General features: G+C 43.2%; 1 protein-coding gene across 2 annotated transcripts in view; it reads left to right on the top strand.

Moving 5' to 3' along the window:
- Positions 1-14,813, top strand: part of LOC105225017 (E3 ubiquitin-protein ligase highwire) — a 161,568-nt gene that overhangs the window by 2,371 nt on the left and 144,384 nt on the right. The window contains exons 3-20 of one of the 2 annotated variants that reach the window (XM_049456565.1): positions 22-405; positions 479-926; positions 985-1,579; positions 3,580-4,305; positions 4,377-4,516; positions 4,591-5,123; positions 5,186-5,322; positions 7,232-7,401; positions 7,483-8,220; positions 8,308-8,553; positions 9,459-9,586; positions 9,658-10,110; positions 10,171-10,503; positions 10,567-11,523; positions 11,611-12,212; positions 12,269-12,416; positions 12,484-12,586; positions 14,538-14,673. In XM_049456565.1, coding sequence (XP_049312522.1) covers positions 22-405; positions 479-926; positions 985-1,579; positions 3,580-4,305; positions 4,377-4,516; positions 4,591-5,123; positions 5,186-5,322; positions 7,232-7,401; positions 7,483-8,220; positions 8,308-8,553; positions 9,459-9,586; positions 9,658-10,110; positions 10,171-10,503; positions 10,567-11,523; positions 11,611-12,212; positions 12,269-12,416; positions 12,484-12,586; positions 14,538-14,673 — 6,977 coding nt within the window. Of the gene's footprint in view, positions 1-21; positions 406-478; positions 927-984; positions 1,580-3,579; positions 4,306-4,376; positions 4,517-4,590; positions 5,124-5,185; positions 5,323-7,231; positions 7,402-7,482; positions 8,221-8,307; positions 8,554-9,458; positions 9,587-9,654; positions 10,111-10,170; positions 10,504-10,566; positions 11,524-11,610; positions 12,213-12,268; positions 12,417-12,483; positions 12,587-14,537; positions 14,674-14,813 lie in introns of both variants that reach the window. The other variant, XM_049456564.1, reaches the window with a different exon arrangement.

The raw sequence follows: 14,813 nt of genomic DNA, 5'->3' as shown, positions 1-14,813 counted from the left end.
TCATGAAAAATTTCTTTACAGTTCAACTTAAAAACATCTGCCGCTGCAAGTGGTAACCTTTACACTCAACCTGCCATGGCCTCAGATGGCACCTATCTATATCTGCTGCTTGGTAGCTCGTTGCTTAAAATCGGCACTGGTTTTAGCGGTTCATTTAAAGGACATATCTATGCACAAAATGATGAATTTACTAAGGAAAGAGCTGGTTGGCTGGGAAATTTTGGCGGTAACCTCTACTTTCGACGGAATGTGAAGCGTTCAGCAGACCATTTACACCTAGTTAATAAAGAGACGCTGACCATAAAGGGTATAAACTCTGTTAATCTTGTACCTATACGGGAGGGTTTCAATTATGTGCTTTTCACCGATGAAGACTCCATCAATGCGATTTGCACTAATAGAGATGTAAGTGTAAAATATATATGTAATTGAAATTATTTATAAAAATACAAAATAATCCACATTTTTCCCATACTAGGACACGCTTGTTGTGAAAAAACTCAATTTCAATAACTCCAACACTTATGGTAGCGATTCGGCTCCACCTTTCGAGCTGCCTTTGAAGTTGGCTCGTAAGAAGTTTCGTACTCTCGGCTATGCCGCTTTTGAAGATGAAGTGCTCAATCAAAATCAAATACAAAAAATACAATCCTCATACAATATTTTCGAGCCGAAATTACCCAGTGATGTTGAGATACAGGGTATCGTATGCGGCAAAGAGTTCGGTTTGGTGCGTGCATCGAATGGCAAGGTGTACTATTATGGTAAATCAGCGTCGTTGGGCCTGAAATCAATTGGACGCACGCCCACCATGAAAATGACTGAGTTGATTATTTCGAAAGTTTCGAATATTGTGCATATCGCCGTCGGACACGATGGTATACACGCCTTGTTGGTAAATGATGACGGTACTGTTTACTTTACGGGTCAGTATAACATTTCACTATTTTTAGTTAAATTAGTTATAAAGCATTTTACTTACAGGTACCGCACGCCGTGGCGAAGATGGCGACTCTTCAAAGAATCGTCGACAGCCAAAAGCAGTAAAGCCCAAAAAAATGTCGAAAATCGATGGTCATGTAGTCATACATGCGGCCTGCAATAACGGCACATCCGCTTTTGTCACGAAAACTGGCAAATTGATCATGTTCGGCAAGGATACGGCGCATTGCGATGCCAGCGGCTGTGTAAGCGATTTCATTGACCAACACATAACGAAGGTGGCACTGGGTAAAGCCCATTGTGTGGCGCTAAATTCGAAGGGACAGCTTTTCACTTTCGGTCTGAATAACAAAGGACAATGCGGTCGTGTATTCAGCAAATCCAGTAAAGACAATTGCATATCTTTACAAGGTGGCGGCAGTGCTTCGGGTGTGGGTACAACTGGTGACCCTGACGGGAAAAGTTTGTTGGGTAGCAAGAAGTTAAAGTTCGATTTTTCGACGCTCTGTGACTACGACGATCATCAGTTGGTACAAGGGCAATGCCGTGTTTGCGTGATGTGTCGTGAATGCACCGGCTACAATGTCTCGTGTGTGTCAACGTTGAACGTGCCTGTGGAGGAGCGTTTACCGGGCGCGTAAGTGCAACAAATACATATACTTTTTATTTTTACACCCTGCAGGAAACATCGAATAACCTATAAATTATATACATAAATGATCAGAGGAACAAGCTGAGTCTATTTAGCTGTGTCCGTCTGTATATACGTGAACCATGTACGGCTTTCTCTCCGAACTTTTCGCTTCGGAACTTAACACTCGCCCTCACTAAAACCACAGCGACCATATTCACAAACTGAACGAAGGAATACAGACATGACTTTAATTTTGCAGTCGATGGCGTTAAGATTCCGACCGTCAATTACCTTAACATTTTAGGTGTGACTTTCCACAATCTGTGCTCCTTCACTCCTCATATGACCGCGATTATCCCCAAAGTACAGAGCCGAAACAAAATCCTCAAATCGCTAGCTGGTGGCACATAGGAAAGCACAAAGAAACGTTGCAAGTCAATCGTTCGGCCGGTCCTTAACTACGCCGCACCTATAAGGTCGCCTGGATACAGTAAAACGCATACGTGGCAGCTGCAGCCTTGTCAGAACACTGCACTCCGAACTACGGCAGGATGCCTCTTGATGTCTCCTATCGAACACCTGCATAGTGATGTCCGTATGCTGCCAGTTAAGGAGCATAATGAACTCTTGGGAATGGGGTACTTTCGCAGAAATCATCACTGCAGTCACCTGCTTGAAGCGGAACCGCTTCCTTTCCTCAGCTAAGCCGATGACATCAAACAATACGCCGACCACATTACGAACGTAACTAACTTCCGACAAGCACTGATCGCTACTCACAGTGAAGCCATCAACACCTTCCCCGAGTCGCTCCCAGTGAATGGCGTACATGGAGTCAAACCACCAACCATTGCAGATGAACAGCACGAGTACTCACCGATCTAAACGGGGTTAGATCGCCGAAAAAATAGCCCTTGGTCGGATAAAATCCGGGTCAATTCCGGTGCGTAGATTCGGCTGTCGTGGGAATTGCAACTTCGTTCTGGATACTGTAGCAGGTTAAACTCCTACTTATCCAGAATCGACCCCGACATACCTAACGTATGTCCTGCATGCAACGAGTCTCCGCATGACACTGGCCACCTCTTTGCATGCCCCAAAACCCTACCCATCTAACACCTTCCTCCCTTTGGTCCGACCCCGTCGAAAAGGCACGTTTCTTGGACCTACCGTTAGATGACCTCGACGACAACACAAACAACCCTTACCATCCTAACGGGGATTAGCTAACCGTCAACAACAACAACAACAGCTCGAGTTGTCGGCAGAAAATGTGATCCTTGCTCAAATATACTCATACGACCAGCGTGCAACGAGTCCCCGCACGACACTAACCACCTCTTTGAATACCCTGCTAACCCTACACATCTGACACCCCTTTTCCTATGGTCCGACTCCGTTGATCACCTCGATGACAACTTATCTGGAGCTTACCATCAAGTTTTTATATGAAAAACTGTTTTCTTTGACAAGATATCTTATTGAAATTTAGCATAGTTTATTATTCAAGGCGACGCCACAATCTCCCAACATATTGTTCAGATCAGACCAATGCAGCAGATAGCTTTCATAAAAACTGACTGATCAAAACCATTCCCACGACAGACGGGTCCAAGTAACGGGAACGGACCCGGTTTATTATTCGACCAAGGACTGTTAACTGGGCATCACTCCTCGAATTTACGTCAGGAGTTAAGACAAGCTTAAAATAAGACTTACCGACGGGGTTAGATCTCCGAAATTATAGAGCTGCATAATTTCCGGGCCAATTCCGGTACATATAACCGGCTGTTGTGACCTCAAGAATGATTTCTGCCGCTACAACAACAACCGATTAAAATCAAAATAAATGTTTTCACAAAATATCATTTTCTTCTATTAAGTAGTCTTAAATGGACTTGAAGGATGTATATATTAAACTGCGAAGGATATTGTAGCTTTAGTGCAGCCGAAGTTAACGTTTTTTTCTGTTTTTCTTACTAATAACGACATTGCTATTTCAGCATTTGTCCTTGTGGTCACGGCGATGCCGGCTGCTCCAAATGTGGACTCTGCTCCACATGCATCTCGCTGCAGGAGGCTGAAAACGATGCCAACAAGGATAATAAACAGTTACAAAGTGAGTTGAATCGTCAACGCTCGAAGAGCTTGATAATGCGTCGCAAGGAAAAGAAATCAGGTGCGGAGGAGAATGTTGGCGCGCAAGCAACGGACGCGGACAAAGATCCACCACGCGTTGCACCATTGGCACCACAAATGCTTAATTTGCCGAGTAGCTCGCCGGTGGTGCAAGTGTCTTGCGGCCTGCATCATACCGTGGTACTCACATTGGCCGGGGAGGTGTACACATTTGGCAGTAATCAATATGGTCAGTTGGGCACTGGTGATTTGCAGCCGGTTAACGGCCCGGTTAAGGTTAATGTGCAAGGCGCGATTAGTCAGGTGAGCGCCGGCAGTAATCACACTGTGCTGATGACCTACAAGGGTATGGTGTACACTTTTGGCAATTACCAAAAAGGTCAGTTGGGCCGATTGCCCAATGATTTTCCGGGCGATAAAACCGCAAGCGTGACTGGTGAGGATGTGTGCGCTACAACAAACAAAACGACGAGTAGTGAGCACAGTGCTGCCAACACAGGTGCTAGTGGTGGAGCGAAGGACGGCGTAATTGCGAATTTGCTGACACAGCGCCAGAAATTCCTGTGGCACTGTGCGCCAGGCGCAGTTTTGTAAGTGAACCACTTTGATATTTTATTAAACATTGGCTAATAATATATTTTTATGTATTTGGGATGTGCAGCGGTTTGGGTCCAAGTTTCGGCAAGAAAGCTACGTGGATTGGCGCCAGTGGCGATCAAACATTTATCAAAATCGATGAGTCGCTCATTACTACACACATACTGCCGAAAGTGAATGTGGTTGCCAATAAGAAAACAATTTGTAAGTGCCTTTAACTCAGATTCTCCAAATGTGTTGCTAAAGCCATAATTTTCTTACCTCTTTTGCAAAAATAGTGCTTATTCCAACCATACCACTTACGTTCCACACACTCTCGATTAATCGCCGTGACGGCAGTTGCACCGCTCACTACCGCAACCAAATCAATTTCGTGCAGCTCATACAAAATAGCAATGCCAAGGTAATGCCGGAGCTAAATCAAAATATAGCCGCAAGCGCCGGTGCTTCAGCAGTGGCCAGCAGCGCACCCGGTGTGCCGGCGTCACCTTTGCAGCCCGCCGTTGCGGGCGCCATAAACGAGCAGATGTCGCGTAGCATGCACGAAGCGCGTAATCAAATCTTTGATTTGCACGACAATCAGCAGGGCGAACAGCAGCAGCAGCGTCGCCGTCAACGAGTGCGTGAGCAGGCAAAGAGCCCTGCTGGCGGCGGTGCCTCGGCGAGTGGCAGTGTTGCGCTGGATAAGCCGCAGCCGCAAATTGCATTCGCTCTGGATCCACACTACAACGTTTTGTGGGTGTATGATGGTGGCGCGCGCAAGTTGCAGTGCTATAATGTGTTGGCCAGCGAGATCGCTAATTGTGGTGCTGTAAGTGGTGAAGTGAATTTTGCGAACTTCTCTTGAGACATTGAAAATTTGTTTCCTTGCAGAATTCATCGAATTTCCGTGCCATATTATCGCCGGAGCTGGCTTTGCCTAATAAGGTCGATGCGCGCATATCCCGCTCGCAAGCTTCACTGAATTTACTCGCATGTCTGGACATACTCACTTCGGCACAAGATGCAATGTAAGCGAACTTATACCTTTAGCTTTATGTTTTTTGCAAGTAAATTTTTTTTTAAAGTAAAATCTGCAAAGCTTTTATCATTAAACGACCATTCTTTTATTCCATATTTATTTGTAGCTCTTTATTCATATATTTTTTATTTAAAATTTTTTTTAATATGTATTCAATTTTGTATTGTTTTATTTTTTATAAATAAGTATATTTTTGCTTTATTTATTTTTTTAATTTTAATTTTTTTTTTAAATACAATTGTTAAGGGGGTATTCTACTCTAGAAATCAAATTTTGGGCAGTTTTTTATAATTTTATTTAAAAAAAAAACCTAAAATATTTTTTCTATCCATTGTTTTATGGTGTTTTTATTGATATCTTAAGAATACCGAAAAAAAATTTTACAAAAAAATATTAAAAATTAAAATAATTAGAGGGGGGAGAGACAGGTGTAAAAAAATGGCGCATCCTGGTGACATTGATCCTGACTCTCCTGGTGGTCTGAAAAAAAAATCAAAAGAAATTCTTAATCAGTAAGGATGCTGTTATAGTCCCTACCTCAGTGAACACGAAAATTTTTTTGAAAAATGGCGACTGCCTGAAAATAAAAATCATTTTTTACGTTTTTTTTTTTGAAGTTTCTGCATTTTTTTTTAATATTAAAAACAAAGGATTAAGGATTATATAAAGATAAAGGATAAAGGATTATATAAAGAAGGTTCACACAAAATTTCAAGTAAATCGGTTGTATAGAACTTGAGATAATGCCGGTACCGTGTGGAAAAAAGTAGTTTCGAGAAAAACGCGTTTAAAAAAGTGAGTCTACCTACCTACCGGGCTAGGTACTGCGTCACTAAAGTAACTGTAGCTCTTAAAATAATTTTAATTTTTAAAAATCCTTTGGAGGATATGTTCTTAAGGGTCTAAACTTTAAATATATGAAAAAAATCGAATTTTTCAAAATTCTAGAGTAGAATACCCCCTTAAGAGACTTTAAGCTTTTTCGCATATTACATAAATTAATTTAGTACGTTTAGATTATAATTGAGTAATTAGTCTTTGCTCGTCTTCCTCATTGTTTTTTTTTTCTAATGCTTAAAATCCATCAGCTGATTGCTATTTTATCAATGTTCACAACCAAATTTACAGTGTAGACAACAACTCGCAGAGTTAAGCACAGTGAAGTCAATTTGATTGCGATTATGAGTTAGGCCCTTTTCTCAATGTCTGCCTTGCCAACTATCAGTTAAGTTCTGGTTAACTTAACTAAGATTCTTTCTTGCGTTAAATAACCTTTTTTAGATAGATAGATAGTAAACATTTAGGTTTTTTACTGCGAGCTTTGGTCTATTGTGTCCTGCCCTATATCGCATATGGTCACCTGAACAATTTCAGGAGCCTGCTGGGTGCGACTGAGGTGATGTGATAACTATCCGTGTAGATGGAGGTAGATGATCAGGTGTTCTGCGGTTTCCCATTCCATATCGCAGAACCAGCAGTTTGTGCAAGAGACTATGTCCATATTGGACAAATGCTTCCTGAGCCTACAGTGCCCTGTATACACCGTAAAAATGAGGCGGATTTTTCTCGGGGGAGGTTGATCATGTCCTTGAACCTTGCGAGGACTGCTGAGAGTAACTCTAAAATTCTTTGTAAAGTTAATACTCTTTGTAACGTTCCTTGGCCCAAGCATCCGCTTGATAAATGACTTTACGATTGTGGTTACAAACATTTTATGATACCTGGCTTGCAGCCCCAGGCTGATTAGTGCCTTAGCCTTCACCCCTTTAGACACCTCCAACTCTCTGCCACCAAGTGTTGGGGGCCTCAAACCAGGAAGAGATCTTCCAATCAACCTTTTTTTAACGTTCTTAAAACAATATTTTTCTAATATTTATTCCTTTAATTCACATCCACAGACCAACTTGCTTCGAGGAGTCTGCACCTAAGCAACAAAATCAAACCAAAGAAGCTTTGAATAATGAGTATCAGATAGTCAACCGTTTTGATAATTTCGGTGGCGGCTGGGGCTACTCCGGGCACAGCGTCGAGGCCATACGCTTCTCTGCCGATACCGATGTCATGATTTGTAAGTACTCTTACATAAATCTTTGACTTCTTACTGAATCAAATTTGTCATAACCTCCAAATCAAACTTTTCAAACTACAGGTGGCTTTGGCATGTTTGGCGGCCGCGGCGAGTACACTTGCAAATTGAAACTCTTCGATCTGGGCTCTGACGGTGGCGGCTACGAAAAGGAGGGCGTACTCATTAGTGAAACCAAAGAGGTGCCGTTTGAGTGTGCTGCACGTAGTAAGCATCACATTATGCTGCCTAAAGCGATCAATGCTGCGGCCGGACGCTGGTATTTAATATGGGCACGCATCGCTGGACCCTCCTCCGATTGTGGTTCTTGCGGTCAGGCTTCGGTGACCACCGAAGATCAAGTGGTATTTACATTCAAGTCATCGAAGAAGGCCAACAATGGCACCGATGTGAATTCCGGTCAAATACCATCGATTCTCTATCGTCTCATAACGCAAGAATCGAAACAACCAAGCGCGCCAGTCGATGTGGATCCAGTGCAGAAGATTACAAAATCCTTTGCCAATACAGTGAGCAAGGAATGCTTTGAGAGTTTAGTAGTGTTGCTGAACTGGTCGTGGGAGACATTCAAAACAAATTTGCGCGAACAACGCGAAAAGGGCCGCCAACTGCAGGTGAAGCAATCGTTGGCCTATTTGATCTATGTGAACAAGTCCTGTCTGCGCTTGTTGCGAAAATATACAAATGAAATTTATCCACAACGCGCCTCAGCAACATTTGCCAATACCCTGACCGCCACGAGCATCGCTAATGCCCTTACGAAACTGCAGACGCGCACAGGAAAGTCTGCCGATGGTAAAGGTGCGTAACTTTTGAGTTTTGACGTTGATTTAGTTTTTCTGTTAAGGTTACCTCGAAGCAATCTAAGTTTGTGAACATTATTTGCAGATAAAAACTCCAAAACCGCCCTGAGCAACTCTGCCTCCATGGTAATTGCGAATAACGTCGCCAAGTACTTTGGTGAGACATCTGCTGCAGCGACCACATCGATATCAGGCGCTGCCAATGGCCTCCCATCCAATCGTAAGCCCAACATGGAGAATATACAACTGGCAGAGTGTATAGGAAATGTGCGTGCGCTGCTGATTAGCATATTTTGTGATGACATCTTCAAGGATATTTGCAACGAGAGAGGTGAGCATCCCAAAAAATATGACAGACAGATTGTTCTTAGACAAGACAAGAAAACATTGATTTAGATTATCATAGATTAGAATTAACTGACGTGTGTACTGCGACTTGAGCATCTTTTGCACAGACTCATGTAGGTCCAGTACTCTGATGAATTCCACGATCTGGCGAGACGCCTTTCTAATATTCTATAGATTCAAGGGCCTTCTTCTTGAGTCTGAAGATGGCTACGCCACGGTCTGCACTGTGACCTGAGGTTTATTGTGCCCTTCGCTCTTTTGAACAGACTCACGTACGCCCAGTTCCCTGCTGAATTCCGGGATCTTAGATAGATCAATAGATTGTGCCCTCTAATTCTTTCACAATATTTCGTTCAATCCTAAAGCTCTTAGAAAATCTGGCCTCACATACCATGTGAGGGCTTATATTTATCTGCTATTTCGTTTCCTTCAAAACTTGTACATTGTTCCGGAACACAAAATAGCCGAACTTTATACTGTTCGCCTACTACTTTTTCTCTTCTCCGTTTAATATTGGCCATATTTGGTTACTCCACTTGGAATAGTTACCATTAAGATCTAACAGAACGTCCATGAAACGAGCTGTTTCGATGGAGTCAGCCCATGGGGACACTTTCGAGGACTCCACATGTAGGACTTATGTTGAATATATCAGATTCTTATATGAATTTCTGAATAAGTGGAAATTAGGCAACCTGAGTTCTTGCTCTGGGTGCAGGATTGCATCCACGAACGTCATTAACCGGGAGAGAGTCGATAAGGATGTAATAAATCCATTGTAAATGGCATTTTATGCCTATCTGGAATTGAACGATAGGGGGCTTTGAAGCGCAGAATGTTGAATGAATCCTTAGTTCGTTAATTATTTACCATTTTTTGAAATTTCAGGCTTCGCTATGGTCTTGGAAATACTAGAGGAATGTCACATCAGCTTCGTGGCTTGCTTTGATGCTTTCTACCCGACATCATCGCTAAAGTGGAACTGTCTCTGTGATCTGCTCTCTCAAATGGATAAAGTAAGACTAAAAGTTTTTGCAATTACCATACTTTGATTTGCTAAGTTCTGTTCCACTTCCCGCACCAGCAGCAAGGCACCTTACACTCTCGCTTACTCAGTGCTATACTTGCGGGTCTTTGTTCACCGTCTGTGAAGCTGCGCACCACATTCTCACTACTCAATCCGGGCAATGAGCGCCAATCGATAATTAGTCCCAGCGACAATTCTGGTCTGCCAATGCTGTCGTCCACTGAGGCGCATCAATATCCCATACTCGTTGAACAAATGATCTATCGCACACAACAGGAGAAAGCCGACTTTCTCAGTAATTCATGGACATTCAAAGATGTGCTCGTCAGACTGCTGGACATTATATCGAATCCGATACGCGCGCGCATTGAGAATATATACAACCGTAGTGTGCAATTCAATTATGCAGGTGCATATGGGGGCAAGGACACCAATCAAGGCTTAATTGATAACTGCTGTCACCTTTTGGCGCGTGTGCTGGCCGAAATTGTGTACCAGACCGCTTTGAGCGACGTGAGTATATTGATGTGGAAGAGTTAAATTTTAATATATGCAAAAATCATCCATTTTAAGTACGACAAGATGTTCATGCCGCCACGCAGTCTGCACTCGACCGGCTCACGTTTTGCGCGCTGTGATCAGAGTCGCACCTGGAACACAGGCAATTTCGGACCCGATGCTATTGGCTTTACCGTCGACCGACCAGGTATTGCCATTGCAGGCGCTATGGTTTTCTCTGGCTCCGGCTCTTATGATTACCAACTGGAGCTGCTGTACGACAACACCGTCGACTTGCAGTCACAACACAAGTGGGAAACGCTCGAATCGGTTTCGGGCTCGTACGATCAGGATGTGGTGCATAATGACATGACAGAAATCAAATTCGAGCGACCAGTGCATGTTAAGGTGCTTAATTGTTTTATTATTACAAAAACAAAATATTTATCATGCTTTCGTGTCTGTTTCCAGGAGAACGCACGCTATGCGCTCCGCATATGTTCGCAAGGCGCGCGCACCTGTTCTGGCGATGCTGGCATGCCTTCAATACGTGGACCATGCGGCACAACATTCCACTTTTATTCCTGCGATTTGAGCTTCAACGGCACGACGCCACAACGCGGCCAAATACCTTGCCTACTCTACTACAGCACGCCACTTAAGAGCGATACGTCGGTGGCGGGTAGTGGCGCTGGTGGTGGAAGCAGCGGTAATGCACCAGCCTCCAATGAGGTCACAACACGCGATACGGCTTTACAAATCGCCAGCGATATCACAAAGAAATGCACCGAATTGTTGATATTGGCGCGCAATGCTTTGGCCGCCTCACTCTCACCGTCAGACAATTCCTCAAACCACACACAAACCATTGACTCGGAACATAATATTACGCCGATTGAGGAGCACATGGATATCAACTGGGCGAATAATTCGCGCACATCCGTGTTGCCCGTGGACGCGAATATTTCGACGGCGCGTGACATAACTAAGCGCATTGAGTCCTTTTCGAAGGGCATTATTGAGACATTGAAATTTGATAAACGCTCCACGAATCCTTTCGAAATGGAAATCGAAATCGGCGCTACCGAAATACATCCCAAAGATTTGATGATAGAGGAGAGCACCGGTGTACAGGATTTGAACTTCCGCAATGGTCAAATAGCCAAATTGAATGGCAACGAGCGTGTGGACGATGAGGATGAAGTAGCCGAAGAGTTTGTGAATGTGCAGCATCAGCACCATCTTCAGCAGAATAATCAGATTGGCGGTGGCGGCATTTTGCGCTCTGAGTCTGAAGATGTGGCTGCGCCTCAGCTGACGGTCGTGCAGATTATGGAAGTTTTCAATATGGCATCTTCGAATATGTTCCACACTTTGCTGCCGCTGGTTTATGCGCATGTTGCCAATCTCGCTTGTAGCGATCCAAAGGTTAGTAGCGTCATCAAATTCGTCTTCATTCTTCATTTTCTGGTTTCGTAGCTTTTTGAGGTTATATTAAATTTTTTTGTGCCGTAGAGTTCTGTGCAAATACTCGGCATGATTAAGGAGATTTTACCGCACATCGCCGCACTCAATCAACTCTATGCCACAAAGGATCAAAGCGCGAACGCTGGCGCGGTGACCATAAGCCCTGCCGCTGCGGCGCAGAGTTTACGCAACGCTATGGCCGTCGACAATCGTGAATTTCGTTCACGTAAAAAGAGTGAAAGCGAGGCGCAAATGTTGGGCGATCGCAATGGCAGCGAAGCCATAACTACGAGCAATCATTATTGTGTGGTGGAGAGCGAGCATCCCTATCGTAGCGCCACCATTAGTTGTCAGCGTGTCGAATTCCCCCCTTGTGTGCAGTGGTTAACCATCGAATTCGATCCACAATGTGGCACGGCGCAGTTGGAGGATTATCTGTTACTATCGATACCAATGCGTCCGACCGTTACGGCGCCTTGTCCCACAAATGAGGACTACTTTGATATGCTGGATAATAACGTACGACGCACGCAGGGTTGCACAGGCAATGCGTTAATTAGCAGTTGCTATAAGAGCGCCGTCGGGAAGGATGAACGCGAGAGTGGTGCGAGTGTGGATCGCGATTGGATTGTAGTGAAAAAATTCAACACGTGAGTTTCGGTATTAATACACAAAATTTCTTTAATAAATTATTGTTTTATTACAGTTCCTCAAATTGGATGCAAAATGTTATGATCTTGCCTGGCAATTGTGTAGAGTTTTCTTTGGAGACATCTTCACTGTACGCACAAGATCCACATATTAATCGTTATGGCTTTAAATGTCTTGTTGTCGGTTATGATAATCCCTCAACTGTAAGTTTTTATAATCTTGGCTTAAATCGGTAATTTAGCAGCTTGTTCACTACCAATTTCATTATAGCTGAGTGCAACAAATTCTTGCTTGATACGGCTTGAGCAGGAATTGGCCTATTTAGGTGGAATGTGTAGTGCAAATCTCATGAAGAAGGATCTCAATTTACCAGGTAACTTATAAGCATCATTATTAAAATGTATAGGTAGAAATTTAGTTAGTTGTTTATTGGCGCAAGCGGATCTGGGGTTGAACCCGGAGTAAACGGATCTGATGGTGTTCACAAGAAAACACAGCTCTCTCTCAAGGGCCGCACCAAGTACCTTGAGGAAGTCTTGGACAGAAAACTGTTGTAGAACCACAATGTGGAAGAAAGAGTAATAAAGGCTAGCAATGCTTTATATGCGTGTAGGCAGATGCTCGGCACAACCTGGGGGCTCTCTTCCTCTCTCATGCACTTTTGTTATACGGCTATTGTAAGATCAATTCTGTTCTATGGTGTAGTAGTATGGTGGACAGGCGTGCAGAAATCCACTTACCGGAAGCCAATGGAAAGGGTTCAGAGGCTCGCCGCGCTGTGCATAACGGGAACGGAGGCTCTTGAACTGGTACTACCTACCACCTATAGACTCCTTTGCTGAAAACTGCGCAGCAAAATGGCGAGAAAATCTTCGGGACGACTACTGTCTGCAGGTGAATTTACATATGGAACCTTCGGGGATAGCTCGGTGGGTAATGGCGGTTTGGCAAACACCGACTACATGATCCCACTTTTCTTCTGGGAAAGAATGTTCAAAGTAAAGATAGAAAAATATAGTTCGTATAGGTATGTTCGCTGCGCAAAACAATCTAAACATTTATATGGAGGGCTCTAAAATGGAGGATGGAGTTGGTGCGGGGATATAGTGTCCAAAATTAGGCATAAGGCAGCCTTTTAAGTAGCCAGTAGTAGTCTACGTAGACAACCAATCACCAATCAAAACAGTAACCTCGAATCGCACAGCCGCCAAACGTGTCTTGAGAAGCAAGGCAGCAGTGGAAAGTGTTACCAAAAGCAAGTAACTTCTCTTCTAGGTCACAAAGTCATCGAAGATGATGAAACAGTAGACGAGATTGCGGAGAATAGTGTACGGCTAAGAGCGGAAAACGTGATCAACATTTGTTACGACGATCTGGACAGAAGAATGGTGAAGAAAATCAAAACCCGATGAAACAAGCTACCTGTGTGCAAAATTGGGAAAGTCATGTGCAAAACTGTAGTTCGGAAATACACAAAATTCATATTGGCCCTCGATAGTAGAGATTGTAGGAAAACGATCGGAATACTAAGTGTTTACTGTATGGTAACAACACACGCCCGCAGAATGGGGATGACAGATCGAGAAAACTGCAGGAAATGTCACCAGGGAAACAAAAGAACATTTCTTGTGCACTTGTCCCCGTTGACAAGACTACGCTCTAAGCATCTGGGGTCCCCACGGTATGATACACTGGAGGAGGTATCGATAGTAAAGTTATGGAGTCTGCTAAAATTCGCGTCAAGTCCTGACATCCTAAAGGATGACTACTCCTCATGGACCTAGTAACTGAACTCCATCTGGTATCGTAAAGGACCAAAACTGGTCTACGGGTGGCTGTTGAACATTTTTGTCCTCTTATTTACAAACCCACGCCTCGTCACCAATAATGAGTCAAGTATCTCTTTTGCGACCTATACTTAGCGTCGTTTTTGCGAAAGATTCAGGTCTTTAGGGGCGATTCCAGTATTGACACGCTTCATATCCAAAACATTAACCAAAACGGGTTGAGTCGAACCATAAGAGATGTTGAGATGCCATTTTTGATCCCTCCAAGACCTTCACTGCATGCTTCGTGCCACTCACATACTCAAAAACTGTTTCGGGCCGCCCTAAGAATTGAAAAACCTGGGACTCTGCTATTATTAAAATATTTATTATTGATTGTATTTAACCTAAAAGTAAAAAAAAAACTTGAGTGATTTATTTCTTTTTGGTTGCATACATTTATTTCCTATCACGAATTCATTAGCAATAATACGTATTTTATTTTATTTGAATTTACGTCACAAATATAAGCATTTAATTTTTGCTATATTTTTTCAGATGATAAAGATATGGATGATCTTGGCGGCGTTGAAGAGACAATTAATGCACATCATGCGCTCCTCTCGAAGGGATTTGCGCTTTCTGAACCTGTTTTAACGGTACAACAGGCATTAGAGTCCTATCTGCCAATTGGGTAAGTTGAAAGATATTTCAAAAATCATTAAATGGAAACTGATAGCCTTCCAGAATCTATAATATTGATTGACAAAAGAGTAATTTGATAGCAAAAACATTTAGATTCGGTTTTAACCTTAAATTTAAATATGCATTAAA

Source organism: Bactrocera dorsalis, chromosome 4 (assembly GCF_023373825.1).
Source record: "Bactrocera dorsalis isolate Fly_Bdor chromosome 4, ASM2337382v1, whole genome shotgun sequence".
NCBI lineage: Eukaryota > Metazoa > Arthropoda > Insecta > Diptera > Tephritidae > Bactrocera > Bactrocera dorsalis.
This window is presented reverse-complemented; position numbering and strand designations above follow the sequence as displayed.